This window comes from Rhopilema esculentum, chromosome 12, assembly GCF_057945365.1.
Source record: "Rhopilema esculentum isolate cy_ngs chromosome 12, ASM5794536v1, whole genome shotgun sequence".
Lineage (NCBI taxonomy): Eukaryota > Metazoa > Cnidaria > Scyphozoa > Rhizostomeae > Rhizostomatidae > Rhopilema > Rhopilema esculentum.
In genome coordinates, this window is record NC_142826.1 from 6,768,274 (window position 1) to 6,783,347 (window position 15,074).

The 15,074-nt window shown below is 37.3% G+C and overlaps 2 protein-coding genes across 2 annotated transcripts in view; one reads left to right on the plus strand and one right to left on the minus strand.

Annotated features, from left to right (window-relative positions):
- Positions 1–15,074, minus strand: part of LOC135681648 (spectrin beta chain, non-erythrocytic 1-like) — a 48,406-nt gene that overhangs the window by 20,342 nt on the left and 12,990 nt on the right. The window contains exons 7-22 of the mRNA XM_089111936.1: positions 14,826–14,941; positions 14,154–14,266; positions 13,290–13,477; positions 13,045–13,162; positions 12,499–12,563; positions 12,093–12,135; positions 11,362–11,715; positions 10,708–10,870; positions 10,066–10,307; positions 9,542–9,742; positions 9,135–9,251; positions 8,762–8,842; positions 8,200–8,237; positions 7,624–7,750; positions 6,932–7,024; positions 6,297–6,415 (exon numbers count right to left, since the gene is read on the minus strand). Of these exons, the coding sequence (XP_088968062.1) occupies positions 6,297–6,415; positions 6,932–7,024; positions 7,624–7,750; positions 8,200–8,237; positions 8,762–8,842; positions 9,135–9,251; positions 9,542–9,742; positions 10,066–10,307; positions 10,708–10,870; positions 11,362–11,715; positions 12,093–12,135; positions 12,499–12,563; positions 13,045–13,162; positions 13,290–13,477; positions 14,154–14,266; positions 14,826–14,941 (2,178 nt within the window). The remainder of the gene's footprint in view (positions 1–6,296; positions 6,416–6,931; positions 7,025–7,623; positions 7,751–8,199; positions 8,238–8,761; positions 8,843–9,134; positions 9,252–9,541; positions 9,743–10,065; positions 10,308–10,707; positions 10,871–11,361; positions 11,716–12,092; positions 12,136–12,498; positions 12,564–13,044; positions 13,163–13,289; positions 13,478–14,153; positions 14,267–14,825; positions 14,942–15,074) is intronic.
- Positions 1,519–5,254, plus strand: LOC135681799 (prolyl hydroxylase EGLN3). Its single transcript, XM_065196421.2, has 2 exons — positions 1,519–2,255; positions 2,860–5,254. The coding sequence occupies exons 1-2, from the start codon at positions 2,104–2,106 to the stop codon at positions 3,737–3,739; spliced, it is 1,032 nt and encodes a 343-aa protein (XP_065052493.2). The 5' UTR covers positions 1,519–2,103; the 3' UTR covers positions 3,740–5,254.

Below are 15,074 nucleotides of genomic sequence, written 5' to 3' on the forward strand. Positions count from 1 at the left end.
TAAAAGTCATCCATCCTTTGAGAAGACTTGATAAGAAATACCTATGTGTGAATAACGAAATTTATCTACAATCTGGGAAACAGATGTCGAGACAAAACCTAAAAAACGTGCCGGGGAGCATGCATGTAGACCAAGTTCAAGATTTTTCCCTCCCCCATTCCAAGTTAGCGCATATGTTCTTTAATAGAAGAGACATCAACATTTAAATGGGTCGGGGGAAGTTGTTGGGGTGAGTTGTTGGAAGAGGCAGGGCCGGCGAAACCGGGGGGGCCGGGGGCCATGCCCCCCCCCCCACGTTTCTGCAGAGCTAAAGAAAAATTTTAGGCAAAAGTGAAAATAAATGTAGTATATAATTCTGTAAGTAACTTTGCCTAGTATTATCTTAAATGTGTCCTTAGCTTTACCTTGGTTGCTATGTCTTTACCATAGAAGACATGAGTAAAATTGAAGATGGGAATTAGATCGAAGAAATTGGTCATTGTCTAAGTTTTACAACGAGTAACAGCTTGGCTTAGCAAATAAATCGAGAAATCTAGTTCAGAATAACCTAGTGCCAGCACAAATTGACGGAGTTTTGTTTTTTCCATTGCCTAAACTTGGCACACAAGGTCTATTTGTTAATGAAAACTTTCTCAGAAACATTACAAAAAGATAGAAATCAGCTGTTGAAGGAAAAGAAACAGCTGGAAAGAACTTTTCTGGGGATATGAGAAATAATGTATGGGCAGATTGGTTCTTAAAAAGTATAATCAAGGAAACTTCAGAGTTTGATCGTTTGGATAATCCATTCCAACTAAGAAAGAGAAAATATCGACGCAATTATAAATCCTATTTAAATTCATTTTGTCAAGACCAGTTTGAAGGTTTTTCAAATTTTTGTTAAAACACTTAATTTCCGAAAAAGTTAAGATCAGATTTAATAAAGTTGTATCTTAAATGTACAAATTTGCTTAACTTTTTATTTTTAGTTGATAGTTAATAACCAAGACTTTGATATTTTGGCCCCTCCCCTTTCAAAGACGTTTCGCCGGCCCTGAGAGAGGGTTTTGAATCGCAATGCTGTCGATCCGGGAATGAAGTTGTTTTGCCTTGAAATACCTCAATTAATGTACGTACGCGCAAAAACCGCATCAAAACGCGTGCGTGGGCACAAAAGGGATTACTGATGCAAGGTTTCGTAATCTAGAATCTTCTTGCTATCTATGATGGTTTTGAAAACTTAAAATGACGAAAGCCCGAAAATGAAGCGTTTGGAGAACAGAATAAATGATTTTAGTGAACGCCATTGATAGAAGTTTCAGGCGTTGAAAAACGTAATCACTATTAACACCTTTGAGTCATCAAGCAACTAACTCCATTTCTAAATTATTTGAAGATGAAGCAAAACACGTAGTTAGAACGGCCATTTTAAACATACGGGAATCGACCAGTATGCCCAACCAGTACACACATAGATCGAGAACAAAAAAAATGGCGAGTTTAGTGGAAAATATTTGAAGATGAAGCAAAACACGTAGTTAGAATGGCCATTTTAAACATACGGGAATCGACCAGTGTGCCCAACCAGTACACACAAGGGGCAAATCACTCTAAGAAAATCTCGTACACCTTTTGTGAATATCCTATTCTTTTAACTGAAAATCCCCAGAAATCCTTTTGCTTTAGGCGAAATCTCGTACGCTATTTGCAAGAGTGAATCGCCCCTCGAGTACACACATAGATCGAGAACGAAAAAATGGCGAGTTTAGTGCAAAATATTCGGTTGTTGGAAACGAAAACAAAAAAAATAAATATTGCTAAAAAACCTAAACATGTTTTCTAGGAAACTTCGAAATCACAGCTATGAGATTTAATTGAGAAAATGTCATGGAGTGGAAATAGCCCACGGGAATATGCATCGACAGAGCATTACATAATTGAGAACAACAAAGGCGTTAACAAAGAAGTGATTCAGGTCTCAATTGCGTTGCGTGGATGCCGGGCAGACGCGGCAAGACGCACGTTCAAGGTCACATCTGAGATCACGTGCAACCAGTCACGTTCATAACAATACGAGCAAGCTAAATGAGAGGCAAAGCAATAGTCTAGTGAACATAATCCTGGATGATGGTCAACGTTTCAGAGGATATCGAGAAAAAGGCAGAGGCCAGTCCGTGTCAGGTCTGCTCTGCCAAGTCTAGATTTAGGTGTTCATCATGTCGAAGTGTTTATTATTGTGGAAGATCGCACCAGACGTTGGACTGGAAAACTCACAGGTTAGTACATAACCAGTTTCATTTTAACTGAGGCCTACATTATTTTATATGTAATGCAGATAAGAGTTCTTTTATAAATTTCAGAATCCTTTCTAGTTCTTTTATTCCAAAAGAAACTTCTGCTGACATTTAAAGCATTCTGCTTATAAAAGTCGAAATGCCAAAAACGTAACTTGCAGTCTCGCAACTTGCATTTTTTGTCTGCAGTGAGAATGCACGGGTGCACGTAAACATATTTTCCTAAACACAGTTTGCTGATCAAGAAATAAATAAAACATGAAATGCAAGGTTACAAATTTTTCAAAAGCTTAATAAATACACCACATTCAGAAAAACTTGATAAGTAACTCCCCGCCTTAAGGTATGAACGACCAGCAATGTTCACGGCATTCAATTCACACATTTATTTCTGCGAAGCCCATTGATGGCTTACTGGTGCTGTTTTGAATGACGTCATTGACAGGGGGATAATAATAATAATCATCATCATAATCACAAATCATTTAATATCAGAGATATGACAAAAAATCTGAGTTCCTTTTTAAAGGATTTTTTAGTAAAAGTGCAAGCATTGTGAAAAATTCAACAATCTAATGTTTTACAGGTCAGTTTGTCGGGTTCGTCAAGCCTTGGAAGAAATCAAGAAAGCCAAGCATCACAGAGCGGATGTGCTTCTGAAGCGGCGGAATTCAAATCGTCCCAAAAGACAGCCAGCAAGCAGTGAAGTCGATGAAGATGCATTTATAGGTGGTGTTTTTCGACCGCGACACCAACCAACGTACCCATCGCTGCAAGCGCTTGCATTCGATATCATCAAAGACTTGGCAATAAACGGTTTCTCCGTAATCGATGACTTTGTGGACGCTTCAGTAATTGAAAACGTCCGCGCGGAGATTCAAGTGATGAAAGAGACAGACATGTTCCTTCCCGGCCGCCTCTGCCAGACCACACGGGTCGTTGGGACTGACGTACGCGGTGATATGGTGAAGTGGCTGGATGTGAGGCACGATTGCCCGTATACGGCAATTCATTCGGTCATTCGCAAAATGGACAGAGTAACTCAACGAATAAATGCTTGGAAAAAATTAAGCGAATGCGATATAAGAAGCAGGTCACCAGTGATGATAGCTTATTACCCCGAAAACAGCCCTGGCTACAAACAACACGTAGATAACCCGTCCAACGATGGCCGCAAGCTGACTTTCATACTGTACATGAACAAACAGTACGATAAGAAAAAAGACGGAGGCCAGCTTCGTATACACAAGCGAGATCGCGGACTCTTCTTCGATATCGAGCCAATCGATGGCCGACTAGTTATATTCTGGTCGGACAGCCGGACACCACATGAAGTTCTACCCACAAACCGAGATCGCTTGGCACTGTCAGTATGGTACTTTGATTTACTAGAGAGAGCAAAGACTCTAATGAAGGAATCTTCCTTGACAGAAGAGGACTTGTTGGGAACCCGCTTACAACCATAATACTTTGCAAGTTGTTACGTATTTGCTTCTTAAGTCAAGGGTGTGCATTCTTATGCGAAATCTGTTAATATCCCTGGAAGGATTGCACAGAACGACATTAGAAAAGGAAACGCTGAGTTAAGTTCGAATAGGGTTGTTCTAGAAACCGCAGAGGAATTCGCACCCTCGAAAAAAGTAGCTTGGGTTCGCTTCTTAATATAACCTATTCTATTAGTAGTTTGGGAAGGTTGTTGGTCTTTAAGAGTTTCAGGAAGATACAACTTAACTAGCAAAACATAGGCCGGCCACGAGGGGGCAAGGCTAACCCCTGGCCGCGAAGTAAGGATAAGACTTAAGGATCTGCTGCGTCTATGCTAAATGTGAGTTATGGTTGATACTTTCCGTTTTCTGAGGCTGCAGCATATGAATCTAGGGTCTAATGTTGAGAAACTAAATTTCATTGGGCATTATCTAGGCCACCAGAAGACATCGTCAATAAGCCTTCTGCTGTCCAACCCCATTTAGGCTCGACAAATCCCATTTAAACCTCATCTAAGGAATGAAGGCTTATTTTGAACTGAATTCAAGAGAAATCAGCTCATCATTACTAGACCTAACCAACAACCTTTTCAGAAAGCGCGAAAAAGCTATTTTAGTCGTGAAAAGCTTAAATTTGCTTAACTTAGATATATATAAATAGAAATAATTTATTGTAGAGAAAATACCGCTTCTTGTACTTAAAAAAAATGTTTATAAAGGAAAAATTCTAGTGTAACTAGACATGGTTTAAGCAACTACTATATTTGAGTTAAGATGCTTAATCTTGTAAATTTTGAAAAATTGCGTTATTTTCATTTGCAATGAAGCCGTGTTATTAATTTCCAAAACACCCGTCTACAGCAGGTGAAGAATTAATAATTTACTAAAAAGGAGGGGAAATTACATTATTGCAAAAACAAAAAACTACTTAGGAAGGGGGTAGATCAAACAGTGGATATAATACCACGCCCATTATCCACAGCAGCTGAGCAGCTTAATTTTTAAAAAATATTAAGACTTAAAGAAGTCCACAACTTTACTAGCTCAGAATTCACGATTTCATTATTCACTGGAGGCTTAGGCAATGGTCAGCCAAATCTATAATCGACTTATATTCATCTGGTAACTTTACCACTCACAAACTATTCTGATAAAGAGCAGCCTGCCTCTTAAAAAGTCAGGATTGTGCTAGTAAAGAAACATTATGACTTGATGCCAACAGTAAATATCCCTCAAAATTAGAATTGAGTATCTACCATTAACCTTAAATATTTCACTTGATAGATCTTTGAAAACCAGCTATGATACGAAAATTCAATCTCACAAATCAGACAAAAATAGGAATAAATTGGAATGGGTTTTGAAGCTAAGTTACTGCTAGTAGCTAAGAAAAGTCGCATTAAGTTTAAGCAATACCAGGCTTTCGAAAAAACAGTAATTCGCAACTCGAAAGACTTCGTGCAATCAGTCTGGGAAAGTAAATCTGTCAAAGGCAACTTTCCAGAACAAAATATTTTTGCGTGCAAGCGTGCAGACCAGACTGTTTACTTAGTGATTTTTCGATTGTGATCGGCAATAACAGGAAAACAACACTTTGCAATAAGCATCCAAGTAACTTGTTTACAATGCTTTGAAATCATACTGCGGTTCTGCTGTGGGCTAGTCAATAGGATACAAAAACAAGCACTTTGCGTGTCTCACGCAAAATACCTTACATGGAGGAATAATAGGATAGTCGTTAAGTTTTCTCTAGGCGTTATCGTCAGATCGCGTTAATTGCGATCAGTGCAGTGCTGACGGTAATCTTAATGAGCTTCGTATGGTCGAGAAAACATCACGAACATACAAGTACTGAGGCTGATCTTCTATGTCTCTGAACTTTAAATATCACAGATCATATAATCATCATAGTCTGAGCAAAGCGAGTCGATCTGCAAATAAGACTTGCGCTCAAGCAACCCTTTGTCCTAGTTTGTTCTGACCCGGGATCATAAATATTGATCCAAACAAACACAGGGTCCCATCATGGATTTGTGTGATATTAGCAAATAATTATGTCTAAATGCTTCTAACAAAAGAAAGATAAACCCTTGGGGTTATAAAGGATTGAAATAACACAGCTGGAAATTGTGGAGGTGTTATGAAAACACCATTTTTATGAAGAACGACTTGGGTTTTTGATAGCTAAAGAAGTGGGTTGTTCAAATGCCGAAAGAATGGAATATACGTTAAAAGTCCAGATGATTAAAGTTATGGTGTCATAAATGTGTATTTTTGAAGAATTCTGCTTATAAGATTGCAATTAATATTTCAAAACGTATTTCTTTTAAAATGTTAATGTCAGCAACAGAAATTTAATAACAGCTTCGAAAATTTCAAGTGAACTGCAGAATCTCGCAAATGTAAAAAGGGGACGTTGTATAAAAGATGAGTATGCTTGTGGATATTATACATTCAGTCCCTTTAAAGAGTATTCAGGAGAGGTTGGACGCGAGCCAAGATAGATTTCGCGAGATAAATTTTAATGATTAACACAAACCTGCCATTCAAACTCTGCACTCTTTTTGCAACATCGTCGGAGCTTACGATCGACTTTTTTGACAATTCCAGAGCAAGACGATTAACTGTTTGTAGCCTTTCTTGGTTTGCTCGAAGTTCCTAAACAGTAGATTAAAAATTAAAACATGTTTTTTAAAAAACAGAATTTCTGTTAAGGATACCAATAGAACTTTTCCTTTCAACATGTCATAGAACTCGACTGACTAAAAGAAGGGTTTGGAATTCATATCAGAGTCAGTAAAAACATTTGTGCTGACATAAAAAATTGCAAAAGTCGAATCGGTCGGCACCGGCATGTCTTCAACCTGATTTACACAGAAATCAAATACCTCGAAGTTACGTATAGAAACAGATTGGGCCTATTGTTAAAACGTTCATTTAGTAGTCTGGGTTTACTCGGCTTTCAGTCTTACAAATGAATATTTTCAACTCATTGACCAGCCCAAATTGAGGGTCCTTTGGATACTTGACAACAACTCATTTAATCAAGCCAGTTGAGCCTGAGCTGTCTAAACGATGTCGTAGCTCTCCGGAGACCTGATTGGAGATGCAGAAACCTACCTCATCTCTAGAATCAGCTTTGAAATATCACCAGCCTCAAAGAAATTTGCTTACCTGTTCAAAGCCTTCAAAACGCTGCTCAACTGTTTGACACTGTTCCAAATCATATGTTTTCTCTACTTTCAGGTATGTTTCAAGCTGTACTTGCTACAACAAAGTAATAAATAAAATTATACTTTTGCAATACAATAAGAGTATTACTGCAATGTTTCAATTAATTGGATTTTAATTATGACAGCCAAAAATGGAACTGTATATCAAAGCGCTTGAGTTGACTTGTTGAAGAAAATTGAAATTCAGCCAAATTGGAATAGGGAGCCCTGCACTACAAGGAAGGCAAGGGGGCATTAGTTGAATTTCTAGATTTCGAGAGGAGAACCGAGGCCACTGCCCATCTGCTAACCCCTCCCAGTGCGGGCTTTATTAGCCAAAATAATACGAAGGAACTTTTAGTTGAAATAAGACTCGTGGTTTGCAAAGCATATGGAATGTCATACTAGTAAGCCAATACCTGTAGAAATGTAGTATTTATCAAACGCAAGCCTTTAAAATGTAATATGGCTACAAATCAGCCTAGCATTCTCATGCATTTTTTGTACCCAAACAGTATTTAATAATACTAGAACTGCAATTCATTCGAAACTTGTTGTGAAATCTTCCGTAGTTAACAATAAATCACGGCTGTAGTTAAAAGACTGCCATTGTTTATAGCTGGACGAAATTGGGAAGAATCCCAGTTCACTCACATGCTGTTGCACCCAAGTGCTGACCATATCGGCCTGGTTATGTAGATTGTATAAAGCGAGTGTGTCAGCCAGCTTGATGTTTCTTTCCTGAACCTTCTGCTTCAAAGCAGCATACTGGTCGTCAATCCTAGGAAATGGAAATGTGATTATAGGTAGGTACACTTCCATTGTGACCAGCACTACAGTGTCTCTATAAAAAGCCTGGGTAAAAACCTGCACTTGGTTCATATGCCGCCCATCTACAAAGCAGGTTGAGACCACAGTATTTGAAAAACCCGAAACATGACAATATCATGCTTCAAAAATTCTATTTTTCATAGCATTAGCTTATATCTCAGCGTATTCACTCATGTCAAAAGAAAAGGGGGAGAAGGGTAACGTCCACGGGGCTTTCTTTCTCTCCATATTCTGAATTTTCAAAAATTCATTATTTTATCAAATAACAAACGGTCTTTGAATACCGAATTCATAGTATCAGATAAGATAGGTATTGCGTCTGCTAGAAAAATTCGCAAAAATAGAACGAGAAAAAAACATGATTGTCAAAATTTTAAATATAAAAAGGCGTATACATACTTTTCTTTTTCTGCAAAAGCCTCGGGTGTGTTTTTGTCCTAGGAAGCACATAAAAATAAACTCAATGAACAAAACCTAGGACATAAAACTCACGTATGCCAGGGAAGGAAGACAAAAAACTGGAGAGACTTTGAAAAACATATTATAAATACAACTAACAGGGACCATTCGAAGCCTTTCACGACTTACAAGGGAAGACCACTTGTGACAAAGAAACATATATCCCATGTGAGATTGGAGGTTTTTAAAATCAAAGACAGGAAAACACAGGCAAAGTCAACTCCCGTTTAGTCAAACGGTTATTTGTTCCTTGAGAATCACTAAATGCGAGCTGTTGATGCATGGCAAGTCAAAGATTGTAGATTTAAGACTGAAGAAAAGCGAGATATTTCTAAACTAGAAATGCTTTAAAAAGGTAGAGTTTATTGAATCATGTAATGAAGAGAACTCCACAGACGTAATGCGTTGTCATAACCTTAGTTAAATTTACAATAACTCCCTTCAAAAAGACTAAATTGAGGAAATAAAGAGAAGTGAAGACTTAAAAACCCGTATACCTTACCTCATCAGCAAGCGTGTTCATTCTCTGTTCTTCAAGGCCATCAACAACTTTCTCAAAGTTTTCAACCTCGTCTACAAGAGCCTGCAAAAAAATGGTCGAGGCTGTTAGGAAATAATGGTGTGATGAAAATATATAAATCGGGATTACGTGAAAAACTGGGAAGTAGCAATGGCTTTTCGTCAAAGTGTCAAATATTCTTTGCACACCAGCAGGTGGTTAACGGTAAGGTTCCCTCTCATAATGTCGCCTTGATATTCATTCCAATTGGGCTTTTATAAAATTTCCTCTTATAACCGACGCTAAATAAAAAGTCGAAGAACAAGAAATCAATCAGGGTTCACAATCAGACGACCAAAAAGTCTAAGATACATGCCTTGTGCTTCTTAATAAGCTCCTCGACAGAGTCTTCGTCTTGGCCTAAGTCATCATTTGATGCAGCCACATCGAATTCATCCATAGTCGCGCAGACTTCATTGCAATCAGCAAAGTACTGGGAAATCATACAAAAATTAAAGGTAATGTCTACATTGGGATACAAAAATTGCCTAGAGAACACAAAAGTAGATACTTTTAGCACACACAGGGCATGGTAAATATTGGAAAATTATACGTCTACCAACAAATGTATGAATTTCAAGTCATCAAATTCTGGGTCATTTATTTCGAAAGACATATATATTTTTCCTCCCTTAACACTTTTCGATATACCAAAATTTAAGAAACTTCAAAAACTTGAAAATTAAAAATCAACTCAGGCACTGAGTATATGACTACACCAACCTGATGTAAATTCAATAGTTCTTGCAGCCTCTTTTTCCTTTGCTTAGCCCGTTCTTCGACAGAATCCCAGCGCGATGTCAATGTTTCAGTACATTCTTCGATCTTCATTGACGCATAAGGCATTTGTTGCTGAAGTTCTTCACCTCGTTTCAGAAGGACACCAGTTCGAGGTTTCCGGGCAGCTAACTCAGCTTCCAAAGCCTGAAACAATATATACACTATCATAGAGAAGGCAAGTAAAAATTCACGCCAAGGAAATATTAAAATCATCATTTACAACGGTTTTTAAAAATTCAGCAATCATGTATAAAATCTTATATTCAATATAATAAGAGCATCTGCAATAACAATTTAATTTTTAGAACATCATTACATATACCAAAATACAAATGTAGAGTCTTGACAAATTCATAATTCAAAAAAGCCATTTTAACGTTGTTGGCTTTCTCGCAATTCAAAAGAAGATTCAAGCTTCAAGCTATAAATGGTCATAAAGCAATAAACCAAACGGGCATAAACTGTACCTCGTGCTTTTTCAACAGCAACATTGTCGTGTGCACGTCTTTTCCATATTCAGTGGACGATACAAAGTACTCTCTTTCACTGAGCCACATATCCTCCTCCTCAGTGTCTCTGTAGAACGAATGCAGCTGCAAAGACTCCTCGAGGCGCTGCTTTCTTTCATCTGCTAGCTTGCATAAATTATCATAGGAACTTTGTAGTTCGTTCTGATGATTCTTCACTTCTTGGACATCTGGCTCATAGCCTATTGGAGAAAAATATCGCTTTAAAACAACTTAATACCAGGAAGAGAAAGAACGAAATGTAAATCAACGCGATGTTAAGAGATGGATGGCCTAAATTTTTTTTGTTTTTAGACCTTAACGTTAGGGAAGTGAAACTAAAGAGGTTAGACCTTCCTTGTTTATGCCGGATAGAAGTAATTTCCTACATCTTGCTACTATTTTGAATTTTCTTTACAAACACCATCCTCCCCCTCCCCCCCCCCGTTGCTTTCAGTCACATAAAGCCTACAACCCATTACCCCTCAAAATACTGTTGGCGATTTCCAACCAAAAATCCTTTTTCCGCCTTAAAAGGTATAAGTGATGGGGAAGAGAAACAGTGAAACTTAGGAAGAGGAGAATAAGATAAACAACATATACCATCATCTCCAGGAGGCATGTTCAGGAAGTCGTCACCAGCTGCTATGGCCTGTTTCACACGCTCAGATTGCGCCTGGATGTCTGCTTCTACGAGCATGTGCTTTTGGATGAGGTCTTCAACGCCAGTGAAATGCTTTCCGTAGTCTTCTGACAATAGGCCAACCTAAAAAGGAGAATATCTCTTCAGCACACTCAATAGGTCACACTGACAACCAGCTTTGCTAAAATACATAATTTATTTTGATTTTATATTATCACAGCAACTTAAAGAAAGACGTTGCCATTCAATATTTAATTAAAACATTTACAGGCATGTTGGAGAAAAAATTCCAAATCTTTCTTTTAAAAAAGGCTTAGAACAGGGGAGAATCAAATTTCTAATGTAATTATATTCCCAGTTCATGTCAAAAGACTTTCTGCATATTATGAGCTATGACCATGAAATACCGTACGTTCATGTGAGGTTGTGCGTTTAATGTTATAAACAAGATATAAGCATTTACATCAGAACGACCACAACTTCGCACATATGGACCATGCGATTCTTTTTAAAGCTACGACGGTCACTTGCTTGCTAAAGCAAGCTAAAATGGCAACTTCCCAATACTGCATCGATTACAGCAAAAATACCTTGAATCCTAAAACTTAACATACCTTGACATCTTCCATCCAGTCGATAATATTCTTCATCTCTTGGAATATCTTATGCAGTTGCTGATGCTTCTGCAATTTACTGCTACGTGCCCCGAGTAATACAAGAAGTCGTTCCCACAAAGTCATAACCAGAACTTTTTTCTCTTCTACTTTCTCATATTCGTGAAACTTTTCTCTTTCTATTTCCTCTGCGAGACCCAAGACGGCCAACACCCTCTCCTTGTATGCATTGATCTCTGACTCGATAGCCTCGTGCTTCTTTACGGATGCCTTGACGGCTGGTAAATCATTGCCAAACATTGCTTGCTCAAGCAGCTCCATACAACCGCTCAGCCATGATTCCCTTAAGCTTGCCTGCAAAGAGGTAGCAAGTTGAGAGTGGTGTGATAAAAATACAAGCTTTAACTTCTTATAGCTGCAAACATAAAGTTTCAAGACTTTGGAAACTATAAACTCGGCACATGTCTTTTGAAAAACAAAATCGGGAAACTGTTCGTCAATAGAGAAATCTTTATAATAGCTGACAATGATAAAGTTGTATTTATCTGTCGACTGAAATCATGAGATGATACTTCATATATCATGAAGATATACAAACTGGATCCAACTTCTGTTTTTGTATCAAGATTTTGTTTTCCTTCCTTTGGGGCATTACTGTAAACTTTAAACGTACCTGAAACTGGCATTGCAAGATGCAGAAGCCTACACAAGAGCTCAAAAAATAAACAAACCTTTCTGTAAAATCTGTCTACTTTTTGTTCCAGTCTTTCCTGCCTGTTAAATGATAGAAAGGCGAATAAAAACCTAAAGTACTCAAGAATCAAGCAACAAGTTTTTCAATATAAACTGAAAATTTGACAAATGCTTTGAAAAAGACGTCTTCGTATACAAACTCTGTTTTACTCCGAAAACGCTTCTACCGTTAAAATTTAATTACAGCAAGAAATTCAAGGTTCATCGAGAGAACCTTCTTGGCTTATGTGTCCCGTTAATGCAAATGTTTAATGGTGAAACGCTTTGCAAGACCACATAATAACAGTATAACATTGATTGCTGGTACAAAGTGTTCAAATCATCAAAAAGGATCAAATTGTAACCCATTCCTAACAACTTAAAATCCAAAGCAGCCGAAGTTACCTGATCAACTCATCTCTAAGAGCAACCTCTCGCTCATGTTCAGCTTTTTCAAGCTCTGCCCAGGCCTAGAGACAGAAAAATATGATTACAATTGAATCGTATATATAAAAACCAAGAACGAGACTGTATGCCGGCGGTTTCTTTTCTCTAACAAGTATCTAAGTTAGGAAAACTCCACTTGTGTAAAACAAAGATAAAATGCAATTTTTTGAATAAAATATGTTTTTAAGATTCTACTGCAGGAAAAAATATCGTGCAATATGAAAACTACTTATATTGTTCTGTTTATTCCAGGAGTTAAAATGATTAACACACAGCCAAAAATTCAACATTAAATTCCGGAGAAAGACTGGAAAGAAACTGAAGCCTTCTAAAGGGTGAAAGAATCCTAAATTGTCACAGGGAAAGTCGTAATAATGATTCAGTGCAACGCCTATGTACTTTGGTGTCAAGGACCCATTTGATGGAAGACTTTTACGTCTTCTCCTCCCGATTTTCGCCTCTCCCAAGCCTAAAACTTATATTAGCAAGTAAACTGCTACCCACTTCATTTACATCACTGACTGAGTGGCCCTCTGGTGCAGAATACATCTTCTGGCGATTGGTTCTTAGTGCACTTGTAAGTTCAAACATCTTCACTTCTAGGTTGCCTTTTTCGATAAACCTGCGAAATGCAACACAGTGATCAATTCTTTAATAATCTACTTCGACTCTCTGCAAAACGGAAATAAAAATACTGCTAATGGACAAAATACTCAAACAAAACAGGAGGGAAGTCAACCCTTCCTTACTTTGGAGGCTTCTCCTTGGTTCTGTAAACATTAAAATCGGCCATTTGTTGTTGCAAGGCACTAAATGTGTTGCCAAAGTCTCTACTTGACAGGCATGTAATTGTTTCTTTGATCCAAACCAAAAGTGTGGAGCTCAGTAACTCGTATTCTTGAATCAGTTTCTCATTCTCAACTGATTGCTTGATAACCTGTATGTATTAAACGTAAATAACCATGACTTAAAAAAGAAGGCATTTTAAAATCATAAGATATGGAATAAGCATTCATAAACTTTCAAATTTGAGTCGAGTAATAGGAAAACTTTGAATATAAAAAACTTTCTATGAACAATCTTATGAAACCTAGCATTAGTAGACATTGCAGATATTAAAAAAGTACTAAAAAAGTACTTAAAAAGAATATGACTAAGATTGTTCATGAAAAACATAACGTGAAATATGGTATATGCATTCTAGCATTCTACTTAGAAAAACGAATGCTAAAAATTATGTGAGCGTATATATATACAATGAAAACTTTACTGGTTCTTTTCATAGTGAGCGATGCTGTATGGGCAAAACTGTATTAAGATTCAACGATGTGTTTCACACTTATGCGATCATCAAGCAACTGCTCAAAGTGAATGTATACACATTTGCTTTTGGTGTATAGAACAGGACGCTTAATGCGATCATTATCACATTAAGGGTGAAACTCGAAATAACAACTTAGAACCCTTCTGATCTATACACCAATTAGCGTGTACAGCTGTGCCTATACGGCATTTTTTTTGTACATTTCCTCATAGCAGCAAATTGATATTCAACCTCACGTCCGACTACCGTATATACTTTCACTATGATAAAACCAAAACCATTTAAATACCTTTTGGATCCTTGTGCCGCTTACTTCGACTTTCTTCAGCTTGGCGAAACAATGGTAGAAAGACGCAACGTACGTCATAATTGACTTTTCATCAGGATACTGAACGTTCACGTCTAAAATGAGGGGAAATACAACATAATAATAATGGGAATTGAAAACATGTGCAATCAGGGAACAGAAAACCTTTTGAAAGGGCATTTAAAATGCAGTTAGGGGTGATAAAGCATGTCTGCAAATGGTTTATGAAAAGATGAAAAAAATATTGCGAAAGGCCTGAATTTAGTGCATGCCATGAAAATGGCAAAGGTGTCTTGACGGATTTCTGCCTTTTAGCTTTTAGCTAAAGGTCACATTTTAAACCACCCCAATCTCTGAAATATGCTAAAGTTTCTTTATCCTTAATATCCCTAATTCTTCATTACAACAGCAGGCTCTATAACCTTCACAGATTTCAAACGATCAATATCCGTGAGTATTTACACTCGATTATCTATCGTATAACTAGAAAAAAATTCTTCAAACACTTTTCTATCTTCAAAAATTTCTGATAACTCAAATGATAGAAAATTCGCTTAGCATTTATTTTGCCAGCAACCTTAACCTGGAAGATTGTTTACTAGCCAAAACAAACGATTTTCGAAAACTAATGAAAAATAGTGAAAACATTTGTACCTGGAGCATCAAGAAGTGGTGCTATGTTGAACTCTTGTTCAGCACATTCGAAGGCGATGTTAAGATTCTTTATAGGTTCCTCTTTCTTAAGGCTATTGAAGTCAATCTTGTCTGGCCTGTGAAGAAACAACAGAGAAATGATGGAATTAGATATTTTAACGGTTAGTTTATTTCAGCGACAAGAAGCTTTACAAAACTTTCAACAATACGGAAATCCTTTCAACTAACAAAAATATGGATATAGATGAA